This window comes from Ceratotherium simum, chromosome 6 (assembly GCF_057802395.1).
Source record: "Ceratotherium simum simum isolate JZ-2026a chromosome 6, ASM5780239v1, whole genome shotgun sequence".
NCBI classification, from domain to species: domain Eukaryota; kingdom Metazoa; phylum Chordata; class Mammalia; order Perissodactyla; family Rhinocerotidae; genus Ceratotherium; species Ceratotherium simum.
In genome coordinates this window covers 18,553,494-18,566,821 of record NC_141905.1, presented here as the reverse complement: position 1 = coordinate 18,566,821, position 13,328 = coordinate 18,553,494, and the positions used below count along the sequence as shown (strand labels likewise).

The window sequence follows — 13,328 nt, the reverse complement described above, 5'->3', positions numbered from 1 at the left end:
CATCTGGCTACTTGGTGACTCTTTGTTATCACACCAGCCATCCCCTTCTCTCCTGCAGCCTCTCCTCTGTCGAGCCAACCCAGACCTCAGTCTGATTCCAGTGCCCCTGCTCTGGTCCCCACAGCGCCCTGTGCACGGCGCTGCAATAATACTTATCTCTCTGGGTGGTAATTGCTCATTACGTGTCTGTCTTCTACGTGAGGCTCCAAGCTCCTGAAGGTGGGGGCCTCCACTTCTGTATTCACAGCACCTAGTCCAGTGCTTGACATATAATTAGTGCTGAATAAACGTCTCCCAAATGAATATAAGACTCAGATGTCCAATTAGCTGTTTGATACATTCACTTGGATGAATCAAGGGCATTTTAAAATGAAAATATTCAAAATGGAGTTCTTGATTACATCCTCAAACCCAAAAGTCCTGCTCCTCTTCTAGGCTCCCCAGTTTCAGTAAAGGTGCCTCTGTCCACCCAGCACCCAACCTAGAAACTGGGGAGCACGCTGAGCGCCCCGAGCTCCCCTCATCCCCACCATCCAGTCCTGCTCTTTCCACCTCCAAATCTTCCAGCACTTCTCTCTCTCCACCACCCTCTCCTTCTTGGGTGACCACAAAACATTCCTAAATGGTCTCCCTGTTTCTGCTTTTCTCCCCTCTAGTACACTCTCCACGCAGCTACCAGAACAATCTCTTAAACTGCCACTTAGGTCAGTCATTTCCCTTTCTAGAACCCCTACACAGCTCCCCATTATGCACAGAATAAAATGCAGCCCCCTTGCCCTGGCTGTGAGGCCCTGCATGACCCGGCATCCCGTCTCCTCTTCTCTTGTGCCACGTGCCACCAGTGTGCTAGTTAGCTCTAGTCACATCAGTCCTCTCAGGCTCCAGGAATGCTCCAAGGTGCCCCAGATTCATCCTTTTAGTACCTATCAGCTCCTGGCCTGCAACATTCTTCTTCCTGTTCTCCTCTTCTAGAGGCCTTCCCTGACGATCACATCTAATGTAGCACCTCCTCATGCTCACCCTCTGCACTGGTTTCAGTCACAGAACTTCATTTACGTCCTTCATAGCACCTTCCCCAAGCTGTAATTAGTTTGTTCATTTGATGATTTGTTTATTTTTCACGTCTCCCACTGAAGGTCAATATCCTGAGGGTAAAACTCAAGGCCCCGTGCCCATTGCATCTCCAGCATTAGAACACTGCCTGGCACAGAGGAGGTGTTAGAAAAACACATATTGAGTGAAGGAATAAACAAAGAACATAGACGAAGGGAACATGAGTACATCTATCATGCTAATCCCTGCACGCTCCAGCACACAACTCCAGCATCTGATTAATGGGAAAACTGGGGTCACACTTTCAAGATTTAGACTGACTCAGTAACCACAAAGTGATAAGCATTCAGTATGCCTTCATATACATGATCTCATTTAAAGCACACAACTTTATGCGGCAGCCATTCTTCCTATTATTCTCATTTTACAGATGAAAAGAAAAGCTCAGAGACACTAAATGACTTGCCCACAACAGACCACAACACCTGGAACCCATAGAACCAGGTTCTGTTTTAGGTCTGGCTGACTCCACCTGGAGCCCACCCATGTTCCATGACCTCCCGTTGCTTCTGAGTTTTTCCCAGAAGGACTGAAACCAAAGTTCTGACTTGCTTTTCCAAAGGTTTACATCAGACTATATGTTTTACTTTATTATTCCCTCAGATGACTGGAGTCTATTTATATCAGAATACATGGAGATAGGCAGTTGTAGCAGGCTCCCTAATTCTCATTCAATAGGACAGGCATCAATTCTTCCTCTTTAATGGTGACTTCTTATTGAAAGCTTTGCATGATTACTTAAACGACCGACTTTCAACAACTTTCACGATGAAGAGAGTCTTACCTCGGAATTCCAATCCTCGGAGTTGAAAGGTGACAAGACCATTGCCAATTTCAATCAGGTGAACAAAAGCATTGAGGTAATCTGAAGCCAAAATAAAGCAATCGCCAGAGCTGTAGTTACCCCACCGACCAAGAACTAAGTCTCCACAGAGGGACTCCTGGAGGGCCCTTGTCAAGTGCTCATAAAAGATGGAATTGAGATTGTTGTCATCATTCCCTAAAGACAGAACAAGAAACACGCTCAGTGAATGTTTATTCCCTATGTACTCAGACCAGGAAACAGTGAGTTGTCATTTGATTAAAGGTAAACCAGTCTTTTCAGATACTTTGCCAATTGAGTGGATTTTGTGATACCCTCCTCTTTTTTCCTTCTATACTCTTTCTGGGCAATCTCATCTCCACAAATGGACTGAACACTGTCTAAATGCAGATGACTTACAAATTCCTATCTCCAGCTGACTTCTCTTGTCTGAGCTCTAGACCTGTATACCTACTTGTCTACTTAACATCTTCTCTTGCACATCTCAAATGCTCTTCACCTTCAACATGCCCAAGCCGGGTCCCCCCTTCTGGTCCCCATCTCAGTCAGCCATAACCTAGGGATCCTTGTTCCCACTCCTTCATATCTAAGCCTTTCAATTTTACTTTCTTCAAATATTTTTTGCATCTTTCTCCTTTTTCTCTATTTCCATTATCCCTACCCTATTCCAAGCTACCTTATTTCTCAAGTCACATGACTCACCTATGTATCTTCACTGGGACCTCCTATCTAGTCTATTATTCTCTACACCAAAGTCAGAATGAGCTTTTCAAATTGGAGAGTTGAACATGCTACCCAGGACCCCCTACCCCCACTATTCAAAGCCCTTAGTGGTTTCTCAATGCTCTTAAGATAGTGAGAAGACTTCTTAACATTGCCTATAATAGGATCCAATATAATCTATCATTCACAGGTATGAGCTAGGACGGTTCTGAGCAAACTCAGGATATATGGTCACACAAGAGGCACTGTGTGACCCGCTCTCTCCATCAATCTCCGTCCTTACCTCACACTAACTCCCCTCTTCCAGCTCCCTTATGCTCAGCAACACAGAACTTCTTTCAGTTGAGTGACTCACATGCCCCTTCCCACCCTGGGCCTTTGTAGATACTGATCTTTTTGCCTGGGTTGCTCTTCTATTCCTCTGTGGCTTGTTAACTCTACTATTCTTCAGACCTCAGCTCAATCACCACTTTAGGGAAGCCTTCACTGACCACTTTGCTGGGCCAAATTCCCCACTATAGGCTTCCCAGCGTGTGATCCTCTGCTGGGAAGCATTTGTCACAGTTGGAATTTGACTTTTGTTTTTTGTGTGTATATGTGTCTATAGGTATTTGAGCAACATCTGATTTCCTCCAATGCACCATAAAGTGAAGGAAAACAGAACTATGTCAGAATTTGCTTATCTTTGTTTCCCACTAGTGGCAGAATTCCTAAGTAGGAACTAACTAAATATCTGTTGAATAATAGATAACACCATAGATCATACAGCTTCTTTAAGAGAAATTTTGTTTTTAAAAACATACTTTTCAAGTAACTCTAGGGATTTTTTTGAAGTCAAAGTCATTGAGGCATAATTTACAAACAAGAAACAGCATCAATTTTTATATATATATAGCTATAATATAAACGATTATTGCAAATATTATGTTATACACAAATATATATTTTTATACATTATATATTATAAATACATAGATATAAATTATTATATTATATATAGATGCCATTTATTATTTTTAAATTATATATGTATATGAAACTCAGACTTCCTGAGAAATCTATAAGATAACACTATCAAATTATGAATATCCTTGCTGGGCATTCATAAGAGTCAAAAGCTGAATTGAAATTAGTGTATTTATAAAATAATTATGATTAATGGAAAGAAATAAACTGTTCCATGGGCTGAGTCATGTCATATAGTTTAATAAAGTATCAGTATGCTTAATCTTCTATGCAGAATAAGCCTGTCTGACCTGCCGTTAAATTCATTTTCTATGATGAATCAGCATGCATCTAATTAGACACTACTTTGGGTCTCTGGCACTTTTAAAGGAAAAGCCTGAATGAGAGAATTTACTTTTGTTTAATTGTTCCAACTGTCTGATGTTTAAACAAAACAAAACAATTTAAATCATTAAAAGTGGAGATCTTCTTAGAACACATTGACCACATATCTGCATAATTAGATTAAAATGAGTCAACAATTATGAATAACTAGAGGCACGATGCACTTGTGAATCAGTCCATATGCCTAGTGTCAACAGCCCTGCAATGTCATAGAGTCCCACAGCTGCACATCAGAGATATTTGTAGCCCCCGCCTCAAGTTGTACTGACATAAAGTTCAACAAAAAATAAACCTGTCTCTCCAGGTATTTTCAAATTTCAAATTATGATTTCAAATTAATCATGTATATGCAATTCAAATATAGATAATAAGCATGATGCAATCCTTCCTAGACAAAATTTTTGGCACAGGGGAGACACTGAAGTGGATAAAACTAGAGAACAGCTAAAATTTGCATTCCGATATGAGGTAAAAAGAGGTAGAGTGGTTAAAAATGAGGTAGATTATGGACGGGGCTGGCCCCATGGTGTAGTGGTTGAGTTTGATGTGCTCCATTTCAGTGGCCTGGGCTCACAGGTTTGGATCCCGGGTGCAGACCTATACCACTTGTCAGCCATATTGTGGCAGTGGCCCACATACAAAAAAAAAAAAAGAGGAAGATTGGCACAGATGTTAGTTCAGGGCTAATCTTCCTCAAGCAAAACAAGAGGAAGACTGGCAACAGATGTTAGCTCAAGGTGAATCTTTCTCAGCCAAAAAAGAAAAAAAAGAGAGAGAAAGAGATTATGGAAAGGAAAAGGTAAAATAATTTTTTAGCAGGTAAACCCTTCCACGGCTTAAAGTTGAACAAAGTTTCTGAAGACTTCTGGATCCTGGATCCTGGAATGGTTTGCTTTTAAGGACAACATACTGCTGATGCTTCTCCAAAGAATTTTTTGCTCAAACACCAATACCAAGGTTTACAGTCTGTATTTGTCATTCATCAGATACAAACTAAATTGTCTTAATTAACAGTCATTCAATGCTGAACAGATACCTAATCAACTCTAAATAATGGAGGAATGCATTTCCAAACCAAATCAGGAGGCTTGATCAGTCTACCTGCACAGTTTTATTTTTACAGTCAGCATATTTACCAATACATGCCTTGTCTCCAAGAGGATTAAAAAGAGTGAGTACTTAATTCCTCTTTTCGGATTGAAGAAATCCATCTATACAACAAAATGAATAAATAGTTTTTAAAAAGAGAAGGAAGATATCTTCTTACCTGGATCCTTTTCAATTTGGACCACCAGTCTTGTGTTGGAATTATCCACACGCCTTGTACTAGAAGGGGCCACAAAAGGGTAAAAGGTCATGATTAGACCCCTACAAGTGAGGGAGTTGGTTTACAGAATCAGCTGTGTGAGCGGGAAATGCAGGGGAGATGGAGCTCACGTACTGGGATGATTGTTCCAGTTGGCAATGCTGCAGGAAGAAAGAGGGGTCTCATGATAAAGGAGGGAGAGAAAGTATAAGAAATACATGGAGAGAAGAGATAACTAGTTCTCAGGATTAGGGAGAATGGCCTTGCGCCTTATATCAATTTGAGCACTGGGTCTGTGAAATAAAAGTAAGCACTTGAAATAAAAACAAGAACTTGAGAGCAGTGCACACATAAGCATCTTTCTTTTCAAATTGATTCCAGAAAATCGTGGTGAGTAGCCAACATCTCCACTACTTGCTTTCAATAGCTGGGTGCGTTCTTACAGGGCATTTTTTAGGTTGCACCACAAGAGTAAAAATAGCTCTCACCAACTTAAGAGAAGATGGATTGTCTGTAACCATGGTAACAAGTGGCCACGAGACCAGTTTTAAACCTCTTCAATTACAACAACTCACCTCAGTTCACAGCTTTTGTAAGCCAGCCAATCCATGGTGGCCCCTCGCTTCTGAACATCAGCCAGTGATGGACAGACTCATTCCAGACATCTGAGGGGTGACCAATCAACAACAGTCTCCCCAAATAACCGCCTGTGCAGATACCCTCTTAAGCCTCTAAAACATCACCAGTCCTTGAACTTCACATGTCTTGACAACCCTTTATAAGTGCGTTAGTCTGCTCTGCTTGGAGAGACTGTGCCTGATGAGCTTTTCTTTTTATTTCAGATATCAATTGGTGGTCTCATCATCTTTCATCCAAAATGAAATATGAAATTGACATCAACCATATGAAGTTGATGATATCCAAGGTTTATGACCTACAAAATGGCAATTTCATATGGTTAAACCTAAGCCATTAAGAAAGGACTTTCACTAGAAATGTATCATTGAACACAGGGTTACATACAAGTTTGAACATAGTGAGGGTCCTACTAGTATTCGCGAAAAAACGGACCTTTAGCTTGCCTGTCCCCTGCCATCGCCATCGCTCTGCCCTTTGCTTTCTATGCTCCGACCACACTGGCCTTCTTTTTCCATGTCTTCAACGTGCCCCAACTTCCTATTCCTGTCACCCTCCCTCCCTTGCATCCTTTACAGATGCTGTGTCCTCTACTAGGAGGACTCCCTTTTCAGTCCCATCCACTTTTCCTCCTGGACTCCGCTCATCCTTCCAGTCTGGCTCAAGCATCACTTCCTCAGGGAAGACTTCCCTGACGCCTACTCTAGGTGAGATTCATGTGCTCTTTCACACCCCGGACCTCTAATTTGGAGCACCTGTCATGGTTAATACTACTAATGATGATGGGAGCTTACACTTATATAGCACTTCCTTGTGTAAGTACTTTACACGTATTAACTCATTACATCCTCACAACTGCCTTCTGAGGTAGGCACTACTACTAGACCCACTCCCACAGAGAAGGAACCTAAGTCACAATGAGATTAAGTCAAGTGCCCAAAGTCACAGAGCTAATCGGTGGTAGAGCCAGGATTTGAACCCAGGTCAGCTTCTCTGGAGTCTTTACTCAGTACACGTCATACATTGCTTCATGTAATTATTTGATGTTATCTACCTCTTACTCCAGACCATGTACCATGAGGGCAAGATTTTGCTCACAATTGGCATGTAGTAGTCACTCAACAGGTATCTATTGAATATATAAATGAATAGTCAAAGATAACGCTGTTTCTGGGGTTTTTTCCTCTCATGATACCTGCTAAGAAAAAAGGAGACTAGCTGCTACAAGATAACATTTAAACATGATCATTGACATACTGAGTATGATTTAATAAATGATGAGCACTTGTTGGTAATAGTGATTAACAAGAAACCTCAGGGGCCAGCCTGGTGGCATAGTGGTTGGGTTCAGCGCACTCTGCTTCAGCATCCCAGGGTTGGCATGTTCAGATCCCAGGCATGGACCTACACCACTCGTCGAACCATGCTGTGGCGGCAACCCACATGCAAAATAGAGGAAGACGGCCACAGATGTTAGCTCAGGACCAGTCTTCCTCAAGCAAAAAAGGATTGGCAACAGATGTTAGCTCAGGGCCAATCTTCCTCACCAAAAAAAAAAAAAGAAGAAAAGAAAAGAAAAAAGAAACCTCAGAATGTAGACTTCTTTTGTGAACCTGTCTCTTGGGAGTGAGAACAGATAAAAAGATACTTAGATGGAACTGTAATTGGAATAAATGAAAAAAGTTTGTCTTCAGGAAAAAAAGGGTCTTCACTTTTCCTCGTATGTCTCAGATATTTGAGAACCGTCTAGGCAAGATCCTGTTTGAGCTTTGTGGAACAGACTCTACAGATAGGTTGGAGAGAAGAAACATCCTGCTGCATCTCAAAAAGGCTGTTAACCCCAGCACGCTGTTCTGTTACTGCTTCAGTTTTCCTTCCAAATACCCTCAGATCAGCTTTGAAAATAAAAGAGCCCAGCATGGCAGAATATGAAGCAAACAACAAAATTCCTTCTAATGAAGGCCAAAATCCCATGTTGACGTAGTTAGTCCCTAAATGGAATTTTAATTTCACCTTAGGATCTAGGACAAATGGAATTTCAGCAGCAGAATAAACAATTTTTCAAGTGGGATTGAGCCAAAAGAAAGTCATTTACCAAACTCCTTAGGGAATTAAAACACCTTCTAAAACTATGTTAACTGGAAAGCTATCTTTTCAAAAGGCTATAGAATGCAGGGTGCTAAATTCTGACCAGCAATAACTAAACTAAGCTGCCTGTGTACCCCAGGGCCTCTGGCTCTCCACCAGACTCTCTAAGAAGGTGAACTGTCAGCCATACTGGGTAATCTGAGCTTTTCTCCAGTGCTTTCCTCCTGTAAATTTGGTGCTTACTACTCAAAGGTGCTAATTAGCTCAGTAATTGGATTTCTGCCTTACCTGTCCTATTGCATGAACATCAATTCTGTTGCTCAAAGAGAAAACAGGGGCTATATCCACTCCCCAATCTCAGGGGGACTACAGAATGCTGGTACATGTTAAGTGTGCATCTGCACATACTCTTCTTAACATCTGCCTGGCAAAGTCATTATGAATTGCTAGGCAATGTTGTCCTGACGACCACAGGCCAAGAGTCTAATAATAGTTCTTTCCAGAGAAGTTGACTTACTCCAAAGCAACCGTCCCTTATGTTAATATGGACTGTGGATAGCAAAGCTAGTTTCCTCCCTTCAAACTTTGCTTTCCCACCTCCTGATCTGTCTCCCTAAGTCAAGAACCTTCCCTCTTATATGGTTTCATCTGAGGAACTTAAATAATTTAAGAGTAATTTCCTTAATTATACTGCTTCAAATTCCCATTTGTCAGCACACACAGACTATTTATGGTAGAAATAGTCCCACTATTTGATGGGGAAGTGTGACTGGCTAGAGTAAGAAGTTTGATGAGTATCTGTTCGTATGGCAAACCAAGATGGAGTTGTGAATGCATTATACTTCTATTCATGGGGCAGGACAGCCTTAGAGAAATCTTTAATTTTTGCTGCCACTGACAACCATATTAGTTCTCTCAAAGCCAGTGGTGCTCCTCTGGCTACTGGGTCACCATGTGCTTCAGAATGACTTGCCGTAAGAAGAATTTCCTGAGGATACAGTGTTGGACAGCTGGCAGGGTGGGGTCTTCCTGAGGTCAGACTCTCAGGTGACCTCCAGCCTTGCCACCATCTGGGAGGCCTGGTTTAGTTCTGCTTCCCTGGTACCTTAGGAGGCAGCTGTTTGGAATCCTAAATTAAAAGTGGGGGGTGTTTGTCAACGTGGTTACCTCAGATGGAACTGGGCTTTGACTTTCTTTCCATTTGCCCTTCAAGACCATGAAGCACAGCTCAGTTTGATTGTTCCTTCTTCCAGGCTAGCAGATGCTCTTGGGGTAAAAATGGGCATAAGTTCTGGGTGCTTGCCTTCTCCTGGATTTTGGCCTAAATTCTTCAGTGCCTTTAAGGTTTTAAGAAAGTTGTTGGTTTTTTTCTTTATATTTTACCTTAGTTGCCCTCATTAGGGAAGATTGGTCTTAACTACGTACCACGTCATTACTAGGAATTGAACAACTATCTTAGTTTGTAGAAACTATGAAAAGGGGAGGGGATTCTTTTTTAATTGCCTAATATACAATCAGTGTTTGTCAATATTCCATGCACTCTTGAAAAGGTATATTCCATTTTCTGTAGGTACATGTAAGTATATGTGTTTGTTCTGTAATATATATTAGAGCTACATTATTAATTAGCTATTTAGGTCTCTATTCAGGAACCTAACTAATCTACATCCTTACCTAATTTTGGGTCATGTGATAGGTAAACTGAAAAAAGTGAATTACATTTCCTACCATGTTTCTACGTCTTATCAAATTTCCTTTTAGTCTCTACTTAATGAATTTTTCTATATGAATTGACATTTATAACATATCTTCATTATGAATTTTCATCTTTACCATTATAAAATGATCTTGATCCTAATGATTTTATCCCCAATTCACCTGTGTTTAATATCAAACCACAACCTCTGCTTTAATTGGTTTGCATTTGCTTAATACTTTCACTCATTCTTTTATTTTCAACTTTTCTGAGTCAACATAAATATCTCACTTGTGTCTTTGCATTTGGTGTCTAAACAGGTACATCTGGTCACATTCATTATGTTATTATCTAATTTGATTGTTTCTTTGATTTTTAAACACATTACACTATGGTCTGGTTATAAAATCATAAAGATAATACTACAAAGTTATAAATCATAAGACAATGCCATAAACAACTTTTTCTCCCAAAATTTGAAAACTTAAATGAAATAGGTAATTTCCTATAAAAGTATAACATACTAAAACTAACTTAAGAAGAAAGAAAAGAACAAAATAGACTGATAACTATTAAACAGATGGACTCAGTAGTTAAATAACCACCCACACATAAGAAAATACAAACATCTAACAAGAATGATTTCCCAAAAAAAGAAAGAAAAAAAGGTAAAACGAAGAAAAGAGGCAGGGAGAGAGAATGAGAAAGGAGGGAGAGAAAGAGAGAGAAAATATAAATAATATATTGGAAAATAGGAACACAACTACATATATTCCTCCATTGTTACTATGTAGTAGTCTTCTATCAGTCATCCTATTATTACTTAGCCCGTACTCCTTCTGTTGTTTCTAAATGCATTTAAGATCTTTTCTTGGTTGTTATTAGTGCCCTGAAACTTCACTATTGTGTGTAAAAATGTGGGTTTATTTTTATTGGTCATGACTTATAAGATTCCTGAATCTAAGAATTCATGTCTTTCATCAATTTTGAAAAATTCACATTATTTTCTCTTGAAATTATATTTCTCCCTATTTGGTCTATACCTTCCCTCAGGAACTCCTTCTAGAGTTCTAGTTGGCATCTTTCATTCTATCTTCCATGTCTCTCTACCTTTCTGGAATATTTACCATATCTTTATCTTTCTCTGCTGTATTCTGGGCAATTTTCTTAGATTGCTTTCTAGTTTAGCTCTGTGTAATTGACTTTTATCTGTTATACTACGCATTTTAATCACTATATACATGTGTTTTTATACACTCTGTTTGTTCCAATTTGTCATTTTTAATAGCATCTTGGCCTTATGGTTTTATTTCTTCTTATGTGACTTTTCATTCTAAGTGTATATATAATTTATTCATTTATTTATCTATAGTTTTGGAGGGTCTAAACCTGCTGTTTATTTTCTTTGCTGACTCTTATTCATGATGAATTTTTTTCTCCTATGTTTTGTAGTATCAGATTGAGAGCTCATTTCCAGCAGGTGTTTAACTGTGGGATTAGTTAAGGATATGTCCCTTGAGAATAATTTTACATTTGCTTCTGTCAGTTACCCCAGGGGTATGATATATCAGTACTGTTTTTATGTTACTATCTCAATTTGAGGATTTCCAGACATGGGTAGTATAATTTTGAACGTCAAATCCATGTGACACAGGCTTAGCGTTACACATTCACAGTGGAGAGTTGTTCCCATTCTGATCTCCGGCTGACACAGTTGAGCTTCCTTGTCATTTCCCTATGTTGAGAGGTCCACTCCTTCACTGAGGGGAAGTCCTTCAAGGGTTTCAGCTTTGTGTAGAAGTCTCAGTTCAAACTTTCTGCCTCTGTAAAACTAAGGCCTCATCACCTAACCTGGCATGGGTTTAAAATCTCAGCCGCTAAATTACTAAGACCTGCAACCCTGATTCACCTCCTATCCCCACCCTTCCCAGATAGCAACAGTAGTTTTGCTGTTTTCTGCTCCCTCTTTGTTTCCAGCCTTTGGGAATTTGCTAACTTTCTTGCTGTGCTCAAATATGCATTGAGAAGGGATTTTACTACGTACCATTTCTTGGTACTTGTAGCAGGAGTAAAGTTTTGAGCTTCTCTAATCTACTATATCTCTCAAACTGAAAATTTCTAAACCAGATTTTCATAAAGGAAAGAAAGATATTTCAGTTCTACAGCTTTTTGAGGTAATTCACTTTTAAATTAAAAAACTGAATTCAACTCTATTTTCTTCATTTTATGCTTATAAAGCTTGCAAAGCTTGCAAAGCTTTATACCACCCTCTTCATGAGGATCCTATCATGACTGATTTTGAACCAGAATTTTTTCTCTGTTTGTATTTCAACTCTTTTCTGATCTGCTCTCGTCTCCTATAGAAAATCTGTAAAACATACTGAGTAACTGCACTGTGTTCAGCCTACCTAAAGGTAACATTTCTAGGACTCGATATAAACCTATATGTGTGCTCACATGTAGCCATATGGGCATAATGAAGTCCTAACCACTAATGTTATTGTGAAAGTCTATTTCCTGAAAATCTATTTGAGGCCTGCAATGAAAGAATACCTCATTATACTGGTATCCACCGTATTATGTTATCATAATAATCACCATATGAATATGCAGTAGAGGGAGCTAAGCATGAATGAATAAATGCAAGTTTGTTGTATTCTTCTGGGAAGATGGAGTTGTTTCTCCCACTAAGTATAACCAAAACCCTGAATATTATATATAATAAAAACACCTTCTAAAGGTAAAGAGAAGAAGGCAGACCATCTAAGGACTCTGGGACCCAAGAAGGACACTGAGGTAAGTCCCCTTGGTTTTATTTTTGCCTCATATATCCCAGAAACTGGCACCCAGAAACACCAACAGGAGCAGAAATGAAAATCCCAACAAAACCCCACTCTTTCTAGCCCAAGAATCAGGAAAGGAGTAGCCTACCAAGATAGAAAACTTTTAGACAATAACCTCTCTATTCCAGCCAACCACCACAGAAAAAACTGTGGCCCCACCTCACCCACACTAGCAAAGGCTGAATGGGGAACCTAGAGTTCCACCCTTGCCAGGCAGTAATGAGATGCTCCTTCTCCTCCTGCTGGGATGATGTCAGAAGAGGCCTAGTACAGAGTTTGGATTTTCATAATTGCCTGGGGTAAGGAGGCCACATAGGGAGTAGTAACACACTATTCTTACCCTCCCATCCAGGGATGTATTAGTGAAGGCCTAGTGGGAAGTCTGAACTCCCACCTCCAACAAGCAATAACAAGGAACCTTCCCCCATCTCAGGTGTCAACAGAAGCTGAGTGAGGAACCTAGACTTCTGACACCACCTAGAAGTAATAAAGCAGTGGCCCCCTTTCTCCTGCCAGAGTGGTGTCAGAGAAAGCCAGTTGAAGCAGAAGGTTTAAATAATACCTAGAATATCCATATTTCAACAGAAAATTATTTGTCATTATAAGAAACAGGGAGATCTCAAAGTGAATGAAATAAGACAACTAATAGATGCCAACACTGAGATGAAAGAAATGAGAAAATTATCTCACAAAGATTTAAAATTATCTATCATAAAAACACTTCAATGAGCAATTAAAAACACTTCTGAA

The 13,328-nt window shown here is 39.8% G+C and overlaps 1 protein-coding gene across 1 annotated transcript in view; it reads right to left on the bottom strand.

The window, feature by feature from the left end:
- PCNX2 (pecanex 2) overlaps positions 1 to 13,328 on the bottom strand; it is a 302,893-nt gene that overhangs the window by 56,156 nt on the left and 233,409 nt on the right. The window contains exons 24-25 of the mRNA XM_004432376.3: positions 5,277 to 5,335; positions 1,898 to 2,113 (exon numbers count right to left, since the gene is read on the bottom strand). Coding sequence (XP_004432433.2) covers positions 1,898 to 2,113; positions 5,277 to 5,335 — 275 coding nt within the window. The remainder of the gene's footprint in view (positions 1 to 1,897; positions 2,114 to 5,276; positions 5,336 to 13,328) is intronic.